Source organism: Physella acuta, unplaced genomic scaffold (assembly GCF_028476545.2).
Source record: "Physella acuta isolate Inbredline_101_S28 unplaced genomic scaffold, ASM2847654v3 ptg000114l, whole genome shotgun sequence".
Classification (NCBI taxonomy): domain Eukaryota; kingdom Metazoa; phylum Mollusca; class Gastropoda; family Physidae; genus Physella; species Physella acuta.
Genome location: NW_026731634.1, coordinates 616,560 through 640,793, shown reverse-complemented (window position 1 = coordinate 640,793; position 24,234 = coordinate 616,560). Strand labels below are relative to the sequence as shown.

General features: G+C 37.3%; 1 protein-coding gene across 1 annotated transcript; it reads left to right on the top strand.

Moving 5' to 3' along the window:
• Positions 1-428: 428 nt before the first annotated feature.
• LOC131934629 (ubiquitin-like domain-containing CTD phosphatase 1) lies at positions 429-8,975 on the top strand. The gene is made up of 10 exons (XM_059290700.1): positions 429-593; positions 2,084-2,175; positions 2,363-2,448; positions 2,662-2,777; positions 3,300-3,398; positions 3,791-3,927; positions 4,476-4,589; positions 5,085-5,212; positions 6,481-6,560; positions 6,716-8,975. Exons 1-9 carry the CDS (start codon positions 431-433, stop codon positions 6,542-6,544), a joined length of 999 nt encoding a protein of 332 aa, XP_059146683.1. The 5' UTR covers positions 429-430; the 3' UTR covers positions 6,545-6,560; positions 6,716-8,975.
• Positions 8,976-24,234: the final 15,259 nt, after the last annotated feature.

Genomic DNA, 24,234 nt, shown 5'->3' with positions numbered 1-24,234 from the left:
ATTTTAATAAGCTCAGTAAAAATAAAATCCCATTATTAAATAAACTGCTTTACTCTCATCAATACATTAAAGTTTAAGAGCACACAGGCAAAACTAGATCAAAAAATAGATCTAACAGAAATTTAAGTTGAGACCAATAAAGGGAGAATACTGATTTGACTAGGCTCTATTACTATTAGCTCTTGATATAAGTATTAGAGTCTAGATCTATAATTATTGATTATGACTATTGAAGTCCAGTCTGTATACTCTATAATAACGAGATAAAAAATAAAACAACAAGGATTATTATTAGGCCTAACATACTAATCTAGGTCTAATAGCACCCCCCCCTCTTCACTAAAGTAGTAAAAAAAGATAAAAGCTAGGCTAGGTTTCGTTGGTTATTAGCCGGTAGGCCTACCTTAGTTTTTAACAACAATCGGACAAAATGGCGGACGAAGTGGGAGATTTGATTGTTAAGTTTTCGAAAGATGAATACAAAATAACAGGGCTGTCTGGAGGAGATACCGTTAAAGACTTGAAAGAAGCGATATACAGTAAGACTTCTGTCCAGCCTAATCGTCAGAAATTGCTCGGACTAAAAATTAAACGTAGGTAAATGTGTTGTTTGACACGTCTGCTCAAGAATCAAGTTAAAAAAAAAAGTTTGCTGCAGTTGTTTTCTGTTTGAATCCAGACTCTAGATCTAGAATCTAGATCTATATTTCTATAAGTCTCTAGATCTAGCTAGAATCTAGAACTTTTCTAGATCTAGAGTCTTAGATCTAGATCTAGATCTAGATTTAGAACTAGAATCCTAGCTTGTAGCTAGTCTAGCTAGGGGTCTCTGAGTCTGTCTCTACTCTAGATTCTATCTAGATCTAGATTCTTGATTATTCTAGATCTAGACCATCTAGAGATCTAGATCTAGATTCTAGAATCTACATAATAATTCATAATACTATAAAACTACATATAAAATTATTTATTCTAGATTGAAGATCTAGGTCTAGATCTAGATCTAGATCTATATCTAGATCTATTCTAGACTCTATCTAGGTTCTCTATTTACTATTAGATTGAGATTTCAAGGATCAGTCTAAAATTAAGTAAAATGAGCTGACCTGCAGCTACGCCTCTTTTTAGTTGTTTTATTTTCTACTTTTCAGTTCTTCAATAAGTTAGTGAATTCGACACTACCCTCCCTTCCATCCCCCCTTCCCCCGCCTCAGTGAAAGCAGCCGTTCTATATCTAAATCTGTCTAAATTTAGATCTAGATCTAACTACTAGACTAAATCAAGACATCTAGTAAACGGTCAATATTTGGAGTTGACCCTTTTTATCCCTAGCAGCCTATCAGAACAAACCCCCGACATGGCCTCAACCAACCTGTGGGCTTGTTGCATTGAGTATATATTTAAGGATGATATTTTTATACCAGTGTCTGACAGTGTGTTTGTCTGGCCAATGATCAGATCTGCGTTGTACAGTGAAGTCTAAAAATAAAATGTCAACATAAAATGAACTCACTCTGGCCTATTTATATCTATCTAGATCTACCCCCCCCCCCCCCCCTCCCCCAATGAATGGAATTTATATAGAAAATATATACTTTTATCAGTGTCCGCTCCGATACCCCCAAACAACTGTCGCCCCTCCCCCCCCCCCCCCCCCCCCGAAAATATCGTGCCCCCCTGGAGAGGAAAGTCTGGACAAGACACTGACTGTAGTAATAAATCATTACATTTTCCCAATTAACAATAACGGGGGATTTTTATACCAGTGTCCGATAATTGAATCTTCTTTAATAGGGGGTGTTAGGTTACTGGTAGTTAACTAAATGCACACATTGCTGGCTAATGTCACTGCTAAACCTGTCCCTAACCCCAACCCTAATCCTACCATACGTCTAACCCTAATTTCTAACCATAAAATTAGTCGAGATTACAATACTACTAACAACCCAGCACTCCTATTTTATGGAAGAGTATTATCGGACATCTGTATCTAAAATCATCCACAATAACTTCTGTGGCTTTATTGTTTGACATAATTTGTGTTTGATTTGTGTCTAATTCTGAAACTGTTTTGTCCAATTAGCCAGTGAGCTTACAGATGAGACACCACTTTCGGCATTAAAGTTACGTCCCAATATGAAACTCATTCTTATGGGAACTAAAGAGGACCAAATTGTAAGTCATAACTCCTGTCTGTGTTGCATTTATATTTAATTCAATATTTATGATGGTTCAAACAGAAAATATATGTTTTGTAGGAATTTACAAAAATAAAAAATTAGGTATCTACAGTAATGAGATCTAAATTAAAAACTATTTATTTTTTTACAAAGCAACAAATTATATGTTAAAATTTTTTAAGGAAAAAGTAAGTGAGGCCCCAGCAGATCTGCCTGAAGTTATCAATGACTTTGATATAGAAGAGGAAGAAATAGCTATAGAAAATAGGTATATAGTTTATATTATCATACTATTCAATAACTTGTTAAATTAAAACATATGATATGCTTAATTTTTAAAATTCCGTAAAATACTCTTAAATAGAAGGAACTGTCTTAACTTTAAAGCTCTTGTTTTTCTATTCTATATAAACTTAGTTTTGTATTATTTGTAACCGTTAAGAAATTCTGTAGAAATTTGTCTATTGCCTGTTTGTTACAGGGAAGAATTTCTGAGTAAAATTGAGCGTCGAATCAAGACATATCAAATTAACACGTTGAATGAGTGTCGACCTGGGAAAAAGTTACTTGTTTTAGACATTGATTACACCTTGTTTGGTAAGGAAATATTTCTCATTTATCATACTTAGTAAAAGTAAAAAGTTCCCTTTCAAACTTGACGGTCTATAGGGCAAGTGAAGTAGAGTTCACTTGTTTCTGTGACCTCAGCATATGAAGAGATAGTGTGATCAGCACAATGCTCAGCTGCCTTTACTTTCCCTAAAGTACTTGGTACTATGCTATTAAATTTTCGAATTATATTAAAATCCTGAATTTTCCTAATTGTTATAATGATTCAGAGTTATTAAAACCCCAATACCAAATTTAACTGTGGAAGAAATTAAACCCAATTCTAACCTGAATCCTGAACTACCTTCTCTTTCCACCCTATGCTTACTGATTATGACTTAATATAAAGTAGCCAAATCAAAGCTTATCAAATATAACATAATTACAGATATTTCCATGGTATAATATAACATTATATAGTTAAATAGTACAGCATAGAATATTATTCGCATTGAGATATTTTTATTTATTAACCTGAAGGTTGATACAAAATGCTATTATGTGTTGCAGATCATCGCTCTACAGCAGAGCAAGCAAATGAGTTGATGCGTCCGTACTTACATGAATTCCTCACTGAGGCCTACAAGAGCTATGACATTGTTATCTGGTGTAAGTCATGAGCTACTCTAGTGTTAACTTTTAACAGTGGACTAACTAACTCCAATTGGGTGTGCACCTATAAGTATGCTGATGACATACAACTCCAAATAATTTATTACATTTGCTACACTAGTTTGTTAAAGAAAAATGCATTAAAAGATTTAAAATAGAAACAACAAAGTTTATGCGAGGTGTCTGATTTAAACAAAAGTGTCTTTATACATGTAAATGCATTCTCATTGTATTGTTGATAGCGATTGTTGCGTTGTTTGTGAGTTTGTTGTACTGTTGTCTCTCCTCTATTGAACCATGTCCTGATGAGATCAAATGTTGTACTGTTGTCTCTCCTCTGTTGAACCATGTCCCGCTGAGATCTGATGAGGTCATATGTTGTGTTTCAGCCGCCACTGGTATGAAGTGGATTGAGACCAAGCTGAATCTCCTTGGTGTGTCGACACATCAAGAGTACAAGATTTGTTTCTACCTGGATGCAGATGCCATGATTTCAGTACACACACCCAAGTATGGTGTTATTGAGGTAGGTTTTGTTTTGTCCAAGTCCCCACGTTCCCAGCTTACTACAGTATACTGTTAGGTTTGAAAGGAAACTTTACTTTTACAGTACTGTTACGGGTCATTTGAGGTCAGGTTAGAATAGGGTAGAATAGTCTCGAACTTAGGGGAGAGTGCGTGTGTGAGTTGAGTTCACCCTAGTGTGTAGTAACCCCCATGTATTATGTATTGTAATCCCAAGGTCGAATGCGGGTATAAAAGGGCGAGTGAACGATTGTAGGGGGGCAGCGGTCAGTTGGTAGCGGTGAGGATGAGGGCTTGTCTGTTATGTGTAAAGAATTGAGACAGAATAAATGTATTGAAGTAAATACGAATCGTCTCTTGAGTTGAAACCAACACGAACGTAACAAGTACTTTTACCTTAAATAATAAAAATACTTAAATAATGTCCTTTCCTTGAAAGGATTTTATCAGTTGTATCTTTTTCTTTTCTTTCGTCATCGTTGTAACTAATTTATCATTTCAAACCATTAATTATCAATCGTAAACTAATTGAGTTGTACTTGAACCTAGGTGAAGCCACTAGGTGTCATATGGGGCAAGTACCCACAGTGGAGTGAGAAAAACACTATCATGTTTGATGATGTGAGGAGAAATTTTATTATGAACCCACAGTCTGGTTTGAGGGTAGGTATTGAATATCCTTAAGACCTCGCACACTTTTTAAAAATTAAATTACTTATCTTCAGTCTATATTTAAATACACTATTGCTACTGATTTTTAATTGATTGTCAGTGGTTGATTGTAAAAAAAACTGTTCATAACAAATAGATTTAGCTGCATCAGTTAGGAGCTATATTTTATATAGGTGTTATATGTAGACTTGAAGAGTTAAGAAAACAACACAAATATCTAGTTATTTCCTAGCACACCACTGTCTGACCTTCCTGAGTCCACCCAGCTGTTGTTGAGTACCTGACATAAGTAATGGAAAGTTGCAAGTGGCTCTATATTATTATGATCAAACATTCCTTCATTTACACTAGTAGCAGAAGTAGCTAATCTACACTTAATTTTCATACTCATGATTATGAAAGTTATTATACTTCTTTAGTTTATAGTCAAATATAGTGATGTACATTTTCTCTCAACAATAAAAATCTCATGTATTTTGGTTACAGATCAAAGCATTCCGAGATTCAAGGGTTAATCGCAGCACTGACACAGAGCTGATAAAGCTGTCAGAATATCTGAATTGTATAGCAGACTTAGAGGACTTCACTGTTCTAGATCACAGAAACTGGAGAGAGTAAGTGCTCAACTTAAATAGCCTGTAGGCTGCTGACATGTCTAGACTGTATAGCAGACTTAGAGGACTTCACTGTTCTAGATCACAGAAACTGGAGAGAGTAAGTGCTTAACTGATAGAGCCTGTAGGCTTCTGACATGCCTGGACCCTGAATGGCCTTTTTACAACTGGTCTGTTGGCTACTGTATAGCAGGACATTGAAAACTCTTTTTTTTTGTTATGGTCTGCTCACATTTCCACTAACCTCAATGATAAATTGGTTAGACACTGATAGGTTTGAGATATTACAAGTAACTAAGCAATGCTAGATTATTAGATTGAGATGAGCTAGGGTAAACCGTGGCTTGTTCAATGACACACACCCTGACTACTACGTTTTAAAAATTGCAAGCACCCTATAGTTTAGCTCAGGGGTTCCCAACCCCGTGCCCGCGGGCGCCATGGCGCCCGCCGAACGATTCGTATGTGCCCGCTTCTCACTATTTGACAGAGACAGAATTTTTTTCATAAACATTATTGAAAGGTTGAAGGGGATGGAAATCGAATGTTTGAGGGGGGGGGGGGGGTGCAAATCGAAAAGATGAGGGGGGGTGCAATCGAAAGTTTTGTCCCAGGGTGACGGGAAGGGTCGCTACGCCTCTGGAAGGAGTTTGTCGATTTAAAATAGGTGGTTCCCGCCACCCTACCAGTATTTTAGAATGTGCTCTAGAGTAAAAAAAGGTTGGGAACCCCTGGTTTAGCTGATTGTTTCTAAATATTACACATCTGATTGTGTCTAAATATTACACATCTGTTTCTAAATATTCCACATCTGATTGTTTCTAAATATTACACATCTGTTTCTAAATATTCCACATCTGATTGTTTCTAAATATTCCACATCTGATTGTTTCTAAATATTCCACATCTGATTGTTTCTAAATATTACACATCTGATTGTTTCTAAATATTCCACATCTGATTGTTTCTAAATATTCCACATCTGATTGTTTCTAAATATTACACATCTGATTGTTTCTAAATATTACACATGTGTTTCTAAATATTCCACATCTGATTGTTTCTAAATATTCCACATCTGATTGTTTCTAAATATTACACATCTGATTGTTTCTAAATATTACACATCTGATTGTTTCTAAATATTACACATCTGATTGTTTCTAAATATTACACATCTGATTGTTTCTAAATATTACACATCTGATTGTTTCTAAATATTATACGTGTTGATGATAATTTCTGTCCCCCAATTTGTATGTTTGCAGGTACAGGAAAAAACCAGCCCATAAAAGATCAAACCGCCACACAGAGACTGACAATAGACAGTAGTTGAATTTGCTCTCAGGTCAGATATCTAGTGACAACATTTATAAAATTTTCTGTTCAATAATATAATCGCAATAATAGTATTGGTAACAAAAAGGTACGATATTGTATTGAGGCTGATGAAATTGGTGTTTATAACTACTTAATTATCCTAATGACTGTTTTGTTTTGTAGGTTATCTTTCACTGAGCGCAGGCTGTCTGGTGCTTGAATTTACAGGAAAGGTTTGTTTACGTGATATTAGGATTTGCTAAGATGACCTATGGGAGATGGATGTGCTAGGCAAAAATGTTAGGATCAAACTATCTAAGTGTGTGTTAAAAGAATACAGACTCAACTATTTCTTGGGTATGCTAAATGTTGGCTAAAATTTTAGGATCAAACTATCTAAGTGTGTGTTAATAGAATACAGATGCAACAATTTCTTGGGTATGCTAAATGTTGGGCTTGAATGTTAGGATCAAGCTATCTAAGTGTGTGTTAAAATAATGGGTATTCTTAATGTTGGCTAGAATGTTTGGATCTAGCTAAGTGTGTGTTTAAAGAATATAGACGCAACACTTTCTTGATATGCTAAATGTTGGGCTAAAATGTTAGGATCAAGCTTTCTTAGTATGTGTTTAAAGAATATAGGCGCAACTACTTTGCTAAATGTTGGGCTAGAATGGTTGGTTCAAACTATCTAAGTGTGTGTTAAAAGAATATAGGCGCAACTACAACTTGAGTATGCCAAATATTGGGTTAAAATGTTAGGATCAAGCATCAGCTAGCAATATTTTTGTTGGCCTGTACTATTTTTTTATACTGATGTCTGAAATGTTTAACATAATATTTTATTCATACTAGGTGTCTGTGTTGATCAATATTTAAAAATAATAAATTGGAAAAAAAACTTCTGTCATGCATAATAATTTAAATTAAACTAAATGATACAAATGTTAAAAACTATTCATGTACCATTTTCAAGTATCCAACTTTTCGGCTGTATCAAGTACAGTTGAAGACTAACATTTGCATAAAAACAAAAACTGAGATGTTGATAGCTCCTTCAGGTATAGTGTAGAAAACATTTTTTCTTGCTGTAAGACTTCAGTTTTTTAAACTCTTTATCCCTTTGCCATCTTGTGGTCCACTGTTCTTTAGCTCAGTTCACCATGTCGGATACTGAGCATTTCTTTATTGAGTAAACTTACATTTTAGGAATATCTATGCAAGAATGAATGTGCTAATGTGTTGACTAGAGTTCTAGTCTTACTCATTGTGATTAAATGTACATGTTTCACTGTAAATATTTTTTTCAGTAACTTTCTGAATATGTTTTCAAGAAATATTCCCCATACTGTGTAATTGATCAACATGCTAATTAACATTATTATATACAAGAGCTGAAGCTAGCAGTTCAATTCTTCAAATGTTTTTGTTGAGATGGTAATTGTGCTTGAGATTATCACTGCACCTGTGATAGTCTCATTCACAAATAGCCAGTGTGTGTGTTTGCTGATACAAGATGTATAACATTATAAAATAAAAGGTTTTTAATTTTGTATGTTTAATTTTGTATGGAAAAGGGGGAGGGGGAGTAGAAGTTGCCTGAATCAACAAGACATTAAGAAGCTGTATTGTAGGATGGTTTATCTCTTTGTGAACTAATACTTGATGTGTTGGTTTCACACATAGCTTCAGTACTGCATCATTTTGTTTAGATACACAGGACCATGGCCTGTGTTTAATGGATGTTGTTGCTTGTGTCTGTTGGCCAGTGGTGAATGAACAATTTTTTTTAGATACACAGGACCATGGCCTGTGTTTAATGGATGTTGTTGCTTGTGTAGTTGGCCAGTGGTGAATGAACAATTTTTTTTAGATACACAGTACCATGGCCTGTGTTTAATGGATGTTGTTGCTTGTGTCTGTTGGCCAGTGGTGAATGAACAATTTTTTTTAGATACACAGGACCATAGCCTGTGTTTAATGGATGTTGTTGCTTGTGTCTGTTGGCCAGTGGTGAAAGAACACAGCTTGCCTGTTTGCATTGTTCTGTGTCATTAGTCAAGTGACATAATATAGTTTCGATGTCTTGCTTAGTGCGCGAATGTACAAGATTGTTTACATGTTTTGCTTAGAGTGAATGCACACGATTTTTTTTTACCTATTTTGCTTAGTGTGAATGTATAAGATAGTATATTAGATGTGGATGAGTGGCTGACCAATTGTTCTAGTGTTTTGCTGTGTGTTTGTGGAGATATTATATCATCTATGCACTGCTGAATTGCTAGAAACAAATTTCATTTCACATTGATATTAAACTTGTTTTTTTTTCTCTTTGTACTGATTATAAAAGTAATTGCATTTTTACTGTTTAATTATAACCAGCTTATAATTGCCCTGGCTTAATAACTAGGTGAGAAGTACAATAAACAGGCAGTTAAACTTATTTAGTTGTTTTTATGTTTTCTAGTTGAAATTGTTAGAGAATAGTTGCAAGCAACACCCCTAAATGTCTGACAGGTCGGGTAAGTTGGTCTGTATTATATATCAATTATGTGGGTAGTCTACGAACTAAAACTTCCATCACATAACAGACATATTTTTCTGTAAGTTAAAACATTTCTTTAACTACAAGACTGTGATGAGAGGTGGTCCATCCAACCGTGATGGCGGTCATTGGTTCTGTTACAGTCCTCATTCCGTACTCTGTGATCTAATTCAACTTGAATTCAAGCATTCTATAATTAGAATGCCAAATACTGTTTTAGAAAGCCGGTTTCTTATATAATTGATAACAAACATGAGTAGCTACTTTGGGGGTCATTTACAGTGAGGTAATTACAATGGGTAATTCATGTGTGTGGAGGGGGGGGGGGGGTAGGGACCCGGGGGTACACTATCCTAGACCCAGTATCACAGGTAAGCGACTGAGTTCGTGTTCATGTTGGTATGAACTCGGATATCAACAGGTAACACCCGAGGTCTGGGGGTGAGGGGAGGTGTGGGACACAGAACACGAACTCACTCGCTCACATTCACACTCGCTACCCTGTCACAAACAATACTTGGTTGACACATCAAAACTACACACAAGGGAGAACAATCTTTACGTTATTTGCAATACACACTTTGAATTGAACACAAGAAGAACAATCCTATAACACGTTATTTACATTTTGACTTACACACAGATCACATCGAAGTAGATGGACTTCTATAGGGATGTGTAGTGTCTTAAGTGACCTTATGTTTTCTATACTTCTTGGATTTCAGTGAGTTTATGACGTACCAAGTTAGAATGCAGTGACCTTATGTTGTTTTAAGTTGTTGGATTTCAGTGAGTTAGTGTTGTATCAAGTGGCATTTAGTGACTTAATGTTTTATCGAGTTATTAGAATACATTGACCTAATGTTGTATCAAGTTATTAGAATACAGTGACCTAATGTTGTATCAAGTTAGAATACAGTGACCTAATGTTGTATCAAGTTAGAATACAGTGACCTGATGTTGTATCGAGTTAGAATACAGTAACCGAATGTTGTATCAACTTATTAGAATACAGTGACCTAATGTTGTATCGAGTTATTAGAATACATTTACCTGATGTTATATCGAGCTATTAGAATACAGTAACTGGATGTTGTATCAAGTTATTAGAATACAGTGAGCTAATGTTGTATCGAGTTAGAATACAGTGACCTGATGTTGTATCGAGTTAGAATACAGTGACCTGATGTTGTATCAAGTTATTAGAATACAGTGTCCTGATGTTGTATCGAGTTATTAGAATACATTTACCTGATGTTATATCGAGCTATTAGAATACAGTAACTGGATGGTGTATCAAGTTATTAGAATACAGTGACCTAATGTTGTATCGAGTTAGAATACAGTGACCTGATATTGTATCGAGTTAGAATACAGTGACCTGATGTTGTATCAAGTTATTAGAATACAGTGTCCTGATGTTGTATCGAGTTATTAGAATACATTTACCTGATGTTATATCGAGCTATTAGAATACAGTAACTGGATGTTGTATCAAGTTATTAGAATACAGTGAGCTAATGTTGTATCGAGTTAGAATACAGTGACCTGATGTTGTATCAAGTTATTAGAATACAGTGTCCTGATGTTGTATCGAGTTAGAATACAGTGACCTAATGTTGTATCGAGTTAGAATACAGTGACCTGATGTTGTATCAAGTTATTAGAATGCAGTGACCTAATATTGTATCGAGTTAGAATTCAGTGACCGGGTGTTGATGTTCTGGTAGAAGAAGACAGGCAGAAGGTAAGAGACATTTTAATTCTTTGTCTAAACTCGGCTGTATGAACATCACACACCAAATCACGGTCTTCCCGCACCAAACAGACATTATACACCAAACAGAAATCATACATCAAACACAGACAACATACGCCAGATATCATACACTGAACGGTCACCCCACAATCACCAGACAGTCACCCCACAATCACCACACACAATCACCACACAGTCACCACACACAATCACCACACGGTCACCACACAGTCACCACACAGTCACCACACAGTCACCACACACAATCTCCACACAGTCACCACACACAGTCTCCACACAGTCACCACACACAATCACCACACAGTCACCACACGGTCACCACACAGTCACCACAGTCACCACACAGTCACCACACAGTCACCACACACAATCACCACACAGTCACCACACGGTCACCACACAGTCACCACAGTCACCACACAGTCACCACACACAATCACCACACAGTCACCACACACAATCTCCACACAGTCACCACACAGTCACCACACACAATCTCCACACAGTCACCACACACAATCACCACACACAGTTACCACACACAGTCACCACACACAGTTACCACACACAATCACCACACACAATTACCTCACACAATCACCACATACAATCACCACACATAGTCACCACACACAATCACCACATACAATCACCACACACATTCACCACACTCAATAAACACAATCACCACACACAGTCACCACACACAGTCACCACACAGTCACCTCGCACAATCACCACACACGTTCACCACACACAGTCACCACACACAATCACTATACAGTTACCACACATAGTTGCCACACACAGTTACCACACACAGTCACCACACACAATCACCACACACAATCACCACACACAATCACCACACACAATCACCACACACAATCACCACACACAATCACCACACACAATCACCACACACAATAAACACAGTCACCACACACAGTCACCACACACAGTCACCACACACAATCACCACACACGCAATCACCACACACAATCACCACACACGCAATCACCACACACAATCACCACACACAGTCACCACACACAATCACCACACACAATCACCACACACAATCCCCACACACAATCACCACACACAGTCACCACACAAAATCACCACACATGCAATTACCACACACAATCACCACACACAGTCACCACACACAATAAACACAGTCACCACACACAATCACCACACACAGTCACCACACACAATCACCACACACAATCCCCACACACAATCACCACACACAGTCACCACACACAATCACCACACATGCAATTACCACACACAATCACCACACACAGTCACCACACACAATAAACACAGTCACCACACACAATCACCACACACAGTCACCACACACAATGACCACACACAATCCCCACACACAATCACCACACACAGTCACCACACACAGTCACCACACACAATCACCACACACAATCACCGCACACAATAAACACACAGTCACCACACAGTCACCACACACAGTCACCACACACAGTCATCACACACAGTCACCACACACAATCACCACACACAGTCACCACACACAGTCACCACACACAATCACCACATACAATCACCACACACAATCACCACATACAATCACCACACACAATCACCACACACAGTCACCACACACAATCACCACACACAGTCACCACACACAATCACCACATACAATCACCACACACAGTCACCACACACAGTCACCACACAATCACCACACACAATCACCACACACAATTACCACACACAGCCACCACACACAATCACCACACACACAATCACCACACACAATCACCACACACAATCACCACACACAATCACCACACACAGTCACCACATACAATCACAACACACATTCACCACACACAATAAACACAATCACCACACACAGTCACCACACACAGTCACCACACAGTCACCTCGCACAATCACCACACACAATCACCACACACAGTCACCACACACAATCACTATACAGTTACCACACACAGTTACCACACACAGTTACCACACACAATCACCACACAAAATCACCGCACACAGTCACCACACACAGTCACCACATACAATCACCACACACAATCACGACACACAGTCACCACACACAGTCACCACATATGTTCACCACACACGTTCACCACACACAATCACGACACACAGTCACCACACACAGTCACCACATACAATCACCACACACAGTCACCACACACAGTTACCACACATAGTCACCACACACAGTTACCACACATAGTTGCCACACACAGTTACCACACACAGTCACCACACACAGTCACCACACATAGTTGCCACACACAGTTACCACACACAGTTACCACACACAATCACTATACAGTTACCACACACAGTTACCACACACAATCACTATACAGTTACCACACACAGTTACCACATAGTTGCCACACATAGTTACCACACACAGTCACAATACACTTCTCACAGCGCCTGTGCAATGTTTCTACTAACCTTTAAACTACTACATTGTTCAGTTTACATATCCATTTTTTTTAACGTTTAACCAACCCTTTTTTAAAAAAATGTTTACATTATTTTACAATGACACTCAGCCCATGTTTTGCAGTGTTGACATTCTTGTACAGTGACCTTCAACCCGCACGTTTTGTAGTGTTTACATTATCGTACACTGACGTCCATACAAACACAACAAAAAAACCACTCAACTCGATAGGAGTTATAGACTGACACAAAGTCATTAAAACTGTCACGCCAATATATCTACGTCAAAAAAAAAGATCTTAGAAATGTACAGGTATCATTATTTAGCTCGGGACGCGGTTTCAATTTCTACTGGATTATTCTTTAATTAGATTTAAAAAGATCGGTTGATATATCGCAGTGAAGTCATTCAATCATGTAGTGACGTAGATAAAGTCACTTTCACAAAGACCGCTTTGTTTACTTTGTTCCATGCAATGTTTTGATTGACTGATAAATCAAACAGGTGGTCACATTCTTATAATCTCTTGACTTAAAAGTTTTTCATACTACGGGGTTTTTTGTTTCGTTTTTTATGAGTTCACTTTTTATCAATTTTAATTAACACTCCATCAAACAGACATAACATTTTTACAGTTTATAAGCTAATTTTAGCTATTCGTACGGCATGAGTTTTAAAATAGGGCTGGTAAGTAGGTCACCAACCAGTTCTATGGCTCATGCAGGTTTTATTGATCCGTAGAACCGGTTGGTGACCTACTTACCAGCCCTAACGAGAAGATGTGGATGTGTAGTAGAGCGCATTTACCTCCCCAAATCAGGTTTCTTGTTTGAATCCGTGTGTTTTCCGCACTCCGCACGCCAACATGAGTCAGAAAAATCTATATCTTTACACCTGAAGTTAAATCATTGTATCCAGTTTCTATAATCTGATACATCTATATACTGTTAGTGCCAGTAACAAACGAATGAACAAGTCTAGAGCGTCATGTCACATTCTGTTAGTGCCAGTAACGACCGAGTGAACACGCCCAACCGGCTCATTAGTTTCCGGCTTCCTATTGGAACCTTTTAACTGATATCGATTTTCTGGGAGTTTTATTTTTACACGATTTTTTTTTTGTTTTTTTATAAGCTTTTATTTAACTTACTTCCTCTGTCTGTCGTCAGTCTGTCTAGATCGAAACGCTCGAGCGAATATTCGGACACTTCTAACTGACAGATTCGGTTCACAGTTGGCACGTGGGACAAGACAATGCAATCTGAAATTAAATTTGACTTAATTGGACGCCTAATTAATTTTTTATTAATTATTTAAAATTTTGACCAAATTAGTAGGCATTTCTATCCAACCACACCACACGCGTCATCAAGTTAAATAGCCCGTCTTCACGTTCAATAGGCGCGCAATGGATTTTAGTCATGAAACTCTATTGTAAATAAAAACATGTAAAATACTAAAAATTTTTTTTTCATAAAAACGTTTTAATAACAAGCTTTAATGTACTAATGCACCAAAAAGTAGAAAATAAATTATAGACTACTATTTAAATAACTATAAAGACAAGCGTGGATCTCTTCCTAAACATTAGTAAAGGTATCCAATAGATACTAATGCGACCCACGCTTTTCTTTATATTTATTAAAATAGTAGTAGTTATTAAATAGTAGTCTATAATTTATTTTCTACTTTTTAGTGCATTAGTACATAAAAGCTTGTTATTAAAATGTTTTTTATGAAAACATTTTTTATTTCCTGTAATAATTTAATAATTAATTGAAAAACAAATTTTCAATTTAATTTTTTTTAAAAGTTTTTTTGTGAAAGATAATCATCCGAAGAACATGTATGTATGCTTCAAACTAACTTTCTGAGATCAAAAGTATTTTATTTAAACTTTTCCCAACAAATGTAAATTCCGTATCACCAGGTAAATAATCTGTAGGATCCCAACGTGTTTAAAACTGCATGACTATTTCATATGTCTGTAGGTCTACACAACTAGGCTGAAGGCCGTATAATGTTTTTCTGTAAGAACTAAGACGGTTTGCACTAGTCTCCAAACGAAGCCAATGTGTCTCTTTTGAATTTCGGAAACAAAAAATGTAGCTACACCAAATTTTATTTGTCTGAATTTTGTTGACATTGTTTCAAATTACTAAGCTCACTATACGTATATATATATATATATATATATATATATATATATATATATATATATATATATATATATATATATATATATATATATATATATATATATATATATATATATATATATATATATATATATATATATATATATATATATATATATATATATATATATATCGTGCGGCGTCAATTCGGCCAATGACGAAACGGCCCCGTCAAAACGACCCCGACAAAACGACCCCGTCAAAACGACCCCGTCAAATCGGCCCCGTCAAAAGGGCCAGCGACATATGGACCCCGTCATATAGGCTCCCGACAAATAGGCTCCCGTCATTTAGGCTACCGACAAATAGGCTCCCGTTATATAGGCTCCCGACAAAAGGGCTCCAGTCAATAAGGCTCCTGACAAATAGGCTCCCGTCATTTTGGCTCCCGACATATAGTCTCCCGTCATTTAGTTTTTTCCACAAAACGGCCCCCGTCATTACGACTCCCGACAAATAGGCTCCCGCCATTTAGTTTCTCCACAAAACGGCCCCCGTCATTACGACTCCCGACAAATAGGCTAGCGTCATTTTGGCTCCCGACAAAAAGGCTCCTGTCAATTTGGCTCCAGACATAAGGACCACTGACACAGTGGCGTAGCTACCGTAAAGCTAGCGTAAGCAAGGCATGGGGGCCCAAGGCACATAGGGGCCCTTTTCCCTCATAAAAAATTAAAACTTTTACAATGGAATTTTAATATTTGTTACATATAAATAATTTAAAAAAAGAAAAAGGTTAAAAGTTCCAAAAAGCCCCCCCCCCCACCGTTTCGGCAGTGGGATTCAGTGTTTGTATTTGTGGGTCAAACAGAGCCCGATCGTTATAATAACACTACAGGCTATATTTCTTTGTTGTGCAAGACATTGAGAGAATCAGCCTATAAATAAACTTTTTAGCAGTAGTAGGCAAGCATAATAATATAGTATAAATACAAAATCAGGACATATAAAATACAAAATGTTGCCTTCAGAATATTTATATATTAAAAAATATCCATCGTAAGTAGAAGTTGATCTCTTCGTTTAACTCCTCTGTAGCCTAACGCAGAGGCGTAGCGAAGGCGAGGCGGGGGGTGCGGACCGCAACGGGTGACACCATTTAGGGGGGGGGGGGGGTGACACCAAAGGCAAAAAATTGTAAAATTTATAGAATGAAATGCCATTTTCCAGATCCATTAGTTAAAGTTAAATAGTCTTCTAAGTACAAAAAAAAAATTATATCAAGAGGGGGGGGGGGGGGTGTGACACCACGACGTAAACGTAAACTATAAAGAAAACAATGCTACATCCAATTGTATTATAAACAGACTGTAGATAAACATCGTTACTATTAAGTCAGCAGTGATTAAAGCTTAAACACGTACGTGTACCAGTATGTGGCATATATATAAATTTTAGGCCTATGTAGGCCGACACACACACACACACACACACACACACACACACACATATATATATATATATATATATATATATATATATATATATATATATATATATATATATATATATATATATATATATATATATATATATATATATATATACTTTGTTTCCTGGGAGGGGGTGACAATACGAAGTGCCGCACCGGGTGAGACCCGACCTAGCGACGCCACTGGCCTAACGGCTGACGAAGGGGCCCACTGATAATTTTTGCATAGGGGCCCAAAAATCCTAGCTACGCCACTGCACTGACAATACCGTTTCTGTAGAGACTAAGTCTCCCGGCAAAGCGGTCTCATTGAATATGACATCTGCCAGTGGGACCCCTTCATCAATATTCTTTAGAGTTAGCTTATCCAACACTCTTATGTAATACAACGTATGCATCTCTTGTTCGGCAGGCCTTATTTTATATTAGTTTATCTATTATAAAATATAGTATGTTTTAATTTAAGGGTCATCTATCTATGACATCCATAATTGAGTCGGTTATAGGCTGTTCCAACTCATTGTGTGGGGAGAAGGGTCCACGCTATACCTTCCTAACTGCAATATGCTTGTACAGGGGCGTAGCGAGGGGTGGGGGGGGGGGGGGGGGGCGGGGGGGGGGGGTGCGGACCGCACCGGGTGACACCATTTAGGGGGGTGACACCAAGGCAAAAAATAGCAAAATATATAGAGAAAAAGTTGAGGGGGTGGGGGTGCAAATCGAAAGTTTGGGGGAGGGGTGCAAATCGAAAACTTGAAAGTTTGTCCCCGGAAAGGGTCGCAACGCCTCTGGGGGGGGGGGGGGGGTGACACCATTAAGTGCCGCACCGGGTGACACCCAACCTCGCTACGCCACTGTGCTTGTAGGTTATCAAAACAAAATCCTGTTATCATGTTAACATCATGTAGACCAAAATCATACATTTACACTTCTGTGCTCGCTTTTAAGCAACAGATCTTTTCTGTTGTAAATTAAACATTATCAAAACTTTAGAATTGGTGGAATTCAGCTGTTAAGGGCTCGATTTGTTTGTGAATTAATGTTGGTTCATGAAAAAATAATTTCATTCGGGCATTAAAAAGAGGTTATGGTGGTATTGGAGGTAGGACACAATGGTTACTTTTATGCCAATAGTGGTCATATCATTCATTTTTCTGGAGCCAATATGTCGGGAGTCATTTTGTCAAAAGCCAATATGTCGGGAGCCCAATTGCCGGGAGCCAATATGTCGGGAGCCCATTTGTCGGTAGCCAAAATGTCGTGAGCCCATTTGCCGGGAGCCCATTTGTCTTGAGCCCTTATGTCGGGAGCCAATATGTCGGGAGCCGCTTTGTCGGGAGCCAATATGTCCTGAGCCTATTTGTCAGGGGTTAATATGTCGGGAGTCCATTTGTCGGGAGCCTAAATATCGGGAGCCCATTTGTCGGGAGCCTATATGTCGCAAGTCAATATGACGGGAGCCCATTTGACGGGAGCCAATAAGTCGGGGCCCTTTTGACGGGGCTATTTTGACGGGGTCGGTTTGTCGGGAGTCGATTTGACGGGGTCGTATTAACGGGGCCGTTTTGACGGGGCCGATTTGTCCCGGGCCGTTTTGACAGGGCACCATATATATATATATATATATATATATATATATATATATATATATATATATATATATATATCAGTCTGTCTGTAGAATTTGTTGTCAAAATCATTTGCAGGAATTACAGAACTAAACATTGACACAGACAGTAGAATTTGTTGTCTAATATCATTAACACTTAAATACTTTGGTGTGTAGGTTACTTGTACACACTCCCTCCCAATGCAAGGAAATAATTAAAAATATATTTATATAGAAGTTGTAACTTTGGTGTGTAGGTTACTAAACCTTTGTAACTAAACCTTTGTTCTCCCCACTCCCTTAAGAAAGTTTCAATAGCCTACCCCTGACCTAGAGAAAAAAATATTTGAAAGAAACCCTGCTTGTATGTAGTAATCACTTGGTTTTTATTAAAAAGATGTGTGACTTATCCATTCTTCGTCATCTTACACTGCAGCATTGCTAATCACGATACGCGAGACAATAGTGTTACCTACGACAACATCATTATTTTGGAAGAGAACTTGTATTTAGCTAACTAAGTAAGTGTACTGTATCACTTATAGCTTGGTTGTATTATAAAAAGTATTTAATATTGGTAAAGTCTTTTTTAGAAAAAGTGACAAGCAGAGTAACATTGTTTCAAGTTATTCAGATGTTTGAATGATGTTTAAAGTATTTGGAAGGAGTGGTGCGACTCAATACCAACTCTTAAATTAAGAACGAAGAAGAAGAAAGGAGTGGGATTATAAAGTGCAAAACTCAACAATGCTAACGTGTAATTCTTAAGCTCGGATTCCAGGAATTGAATGTTTGGGCCTTCACTGAGTCTGTCCAGCTCTGAAGAGTACCTGAATTAATTTGGGTAAAAGTCAAGAAAAATGGACATTATGCTGACTACACAATACTTTTAACTACTAGATAGACAGGTGAATTATATCTGTCTCTAAAACCTGATTTAGACCTAGTTAACATAAGATATGTTGGACAGTCTATCTTCCATGATGACTGTAGTAAATTGTGAGATTGAAATAAACGTACCCACCCAACATTCGAACATGATTGTAATTGACACAATGGATCACAATAAACACAAGCAAATGACAGTTTTTGAAACATACTTTAATGTAAGAATTTTAAAAGAACCAAAGTCAACAAAATGTTAACAAAAAAAATTATCTTTGTTAGTCTGACACCGACCAATGGGAAAGACATTAATCTGCTAACAAGGCACCAGCCTGTTAACAAGACATCAATTTGCTGACAAGACACAACGAAATTGCTTACAAGCCAACAGCGTGTTAACAAGACACCAATCTTTTGACAAGACATCAATTTGCTGACAAGACATCAATTTGCGGACAAGACATCAATTTACTGACAAGACACCACCAATCTGCTTACAAGACACCAATCATCTTGCAAGACACCAATCTGCACGCACTCATATTTTTTGTGGAGACAGCAGTATGGAGCCTCCAATCATTGTTAGCCTACTGACATGGCATAACATCTTCATCATGTTTCCCCAACTTTTACAGGAATGATCTACTATAGCAAACACGTCGCATTATCTAACATAAGGCAAAGCATAATCTTTACATAGATAAACTGCTAGTGGGTACAATTTTTACATTCTGTATTCAAGTACCAATTTACAGCAACATACTTGTAACAAAATGTTAACCACAACATTAACAAGTTGTGACTAAATGGATAGGCTACACGAAACTAAAATACATATAAACAAAAACCTAATACAAACAAAATTATGATGTGAGTAGACATCCTATTCCATTGCGGACGTAATGGAAAATTGTGAAAACAAACCAAGGAGCTAGTCGGGTGTTTTACAACGTTGACGCAACTTTGGAACAGAAAGTTTAAATAGACTCGAGTGTTTTAACATATATTCTGGATGTAATTTGATCTCCGACAACAAGACATCTAAAACAGATTTTATCTTGGTGATACTGGTGCCCTTTAGCTTAGTAGGTGAGAGCAATTTATCAGCTGTTTCTTTAGAACATTTTAGTCTCTGTTGTAAATATTCACTTTTTGTTCGGCAGCCTTCTAAAGCAACAAGTTCTGCATTCAATCTCTTGTAAGTTCCATTTTTCTCACACAGCTTTAAGTAGTTATCGACCGGTATACCTGCAGCCTGCCTGAAATCCCATCTCTGTTTTAATCTAGGCACAGAATATTTAAACAGTTTTCTATGCACAATTACATAATCTGAATTTAGTTTTGCTTCGTTAAGAAAAAAGTCTAAAGAACATTTCAGTTTATTTGTTTTGATGTTACGCAGATATAGACTAGATGATAGATAATCAGCTGTTATTTTGTCACATTCAAGTCTCATTTGGAGATACTCAGATGGACAAGTGCATCCTTCTAATGCATCAAGCTCATCACACATGTTCTTGTATCCAATATCAAATTTCTTGCCACTACATTCCAAATAATACAAAACTTTGTCCTCGTCAGTCAACAAGGACCTGGCCTGTAACAACTCCAACCGCCTGCTAAGTTCCTCGGGTGAAGTCTTGAGAAATGGTCTTACATTTTTTGTGATCAGAGACAAAGGTAAATTGTAGGACAACAACAAGTTTACTTTTTGCTCTAGCAGTGGTAGAGATATGGTTTCCAAACGTGGATGTTGAGTAATAAGTGAGTCAACATCCTTTTGATTGCAACGAAATATTTGAGCAATACGTTCAGATTTATTGGCACATCCTTCTAATGCATCAAAGTCATCGCACATGCTCTTGTATCCAATATCAAACTCCTTGCCACCACGTCCCAAAAAATAAAAAACATTGTCCTGACTTCTGACAGGATTGTCAGTCAACAAAGACCTAGTCTGTAACAACTCCAACCTTATTTTGAGTTCCTCGTGTGAAGTGCGGTATAATGGCACTGGATTTTTAGTGATCAGAGACAAAGGTAAATTGTAGGACAACAACAAGTTTACTTTTTGCTCTAGCAGTGGTAGAGATATGGTTTCCAAACGTGGATGTTGAGTAATAAGTGAATCAACATCCTTTTGATTGCAACGAAATATTTGAGCAATACGTTCAGATTTATTGGCACATCCTTCTAATGCATAAAGATCGTCACACATGTTCTTGTATCCAACATAAAATTTCTTGCCATTACATCCCAAATAATTAAAAACTTTTTCCTGACTTCTGACAGGATTGTCAGTCAACAATGACCTAGCCTGTAACAGCTCCAACCTCCTGTTAAGTTCCTCGTGTGAAATGTGGAGCAATGGCCTTACATTTTTTGTGATCAGAGACAAAGGTAAATTGTAGGACAACAACAAGTTTACTTTTTGCTCTAGCAGTGGTAGAGATATGGTTTCCAAACGTGGATGTTGAGTAATAAGTGAATCAACATCCTTTTGATTGCAACGAAATATTTGAGCAATACGTTCAGATTTATTGGCACATCCTTCTAATGCATAAAGATCGTCACACATGTTCTTGTATCCAACATAAAATTTCTTGCCATTACATCCCAAATAATTAAAAACTTTTTCCTGACTTCTGACAGGATTGTCAGTTAACAATGACCTAGCCTGTAACAGCTCCAACCTCCTGTTAAGTTCCTCGTGTGAAATGTAGAGCAATGGCCTTACATTTTTTGTGATCAGAGACAAAGGTAAATTGTAGGACAACAACAAGTTTACTTTTTGCTCTAGCAGTGGTAGAGATATGGTTTCCAAACGTGGATGTTGAGTAATAAGTGAATCAACATCCTTTTGATTGCAACGAAATATTTGAGCAATACGTTCAGATTTATTGGCATATCCTTCTAATGCATCAAGCTCATCACACATGTTCTTGTATCCAATATCAAATTTCTTGCCACTACATTCCAAATAATAAAACACTTTGTCCTGACTTCTGACTGGATTGTCAGTCAACATGGACCTAGCCTGTAACAGCTCCAACCTCCTGCTAAGTTCATCGTGTGAAGTTTTGAGCAATGGCCTTACATTTTCAGTGATCAGAGCTAAAGGTAAATTGTATGATAACAGCAAATTCACTTTGTGCTCCAGCACTGGTATAGACATGGTTCCTAAATCTGGATGTTGAGTAATAATTGAATTAACATCCTTTTGATTGCAACGAAATATTTGAGCAATACGGTCAGATTTATTGGCACATCCTTCTAATGCGTCAAGCTCATCACACATATTCTTGTATCCAATATCAAATTTCTTTCCATTACATCCCAAATAATTAAAAACTTTGTACTGACTTCTGACAGGATTGTCAGTCAACAAGGACCTAGCCTGTAACAGCTCCAACCTCCTGCTAAGTTCCTCATTTGAAGTGCGGTATAATGGCATTGGATTTTTTGTGATCAGAGACAAATGTAAATTGTAGGACAACAACAAGTTTACTTTTTGCTCTAGCAGTGGTAGAGATATGGTTTCCAAACGTGGATGTTGAGTAATAAGTGAATCAACATCCTTTTGATTGCAACGAAATATTTGAGCAATACGTTCAGATTTATTGGCACATCCTTCTAATGCATCAAAGTCATCGCACATGCTCTTGTATCCAATATCAAACTCCTTGCCACCACGTCCCAAAAAATAAAAAACATTGTCCTGACTTCTGACAGGATTGTCAGTCAACAAAGACCTAGTCTGTAACAACTCCAACCTTATTTTGAGTTCCTCGTGTGAAGTGCGGTATAATGGCACTGGATTTTTAGTGATCAGAGACAAAGGTTAATTGTAGGACAACAACAAGTTTACTTTTTGCTCTAGCAGTGGTAGAGATATGGTTTCCAAACGTGGATGTTGAGTAATAAGTGAATCAACATCCTTTTGATTGCAACGAAATATTTGAGCAATACGTTCAGATTTATTGGCACATCCTTCTAATGCATAAAGATCGTCACACATGTTCTTGTATCCAACATAAAATTTCTTGCCATTACATCCCAAATAATTAAAAACTTTTTCCTGACTTCTGACAGGATTGTCAGTCAACAATGACCTAGCCTGTAACAGCTCCAACCTCCTGTTAAGTTCCTCGTGTGAAATGTGGAGCAATGGCCTTACATTTTTTGTGATCAGAGACAAAGGTAAATTGTAGGACAACAACAAGTTTACTTTTTGCTCTAGCAGTGGTAGAGATATGGTTTCCAAACGTGGATGTTGAGTAATAAGTGAATCAACATCCTTTTGATTGCAACGAAATATTTGAGCAATACGTTCAGATTTATTGGCACATCCTTCTAATGCATAAAGATCGTCACACATGTTCTTGTATCCAACATAAAATTTCTTGCCATTACATCCCAAATAATTAAAAACTTTTTCCTGACTTCTGACAGGATTGTCAGTTAACAATGACCTAGCCTGTAACAGCTCCAACCTCCTGTTAAGTTCCTCGTGTGAAATGTAGAGCAATGGCCTTACATTTTTTGTGATCAGAGACAAAGGTAAATTGTAGGACAACAACAAGTTTACTTTTTGCTCTAGCAGTGGTAGAGATATGGTTTCCAAACGTGGATGTTGAGTAATAAGTGAATCAACATCCTTTTGATTGCAACGAAATATTTGAGCAATACGTTCAGATTTATTGGCATATCCTTCTAATGCATCAAGCTCATCACACATGTTCTTGTATCCAA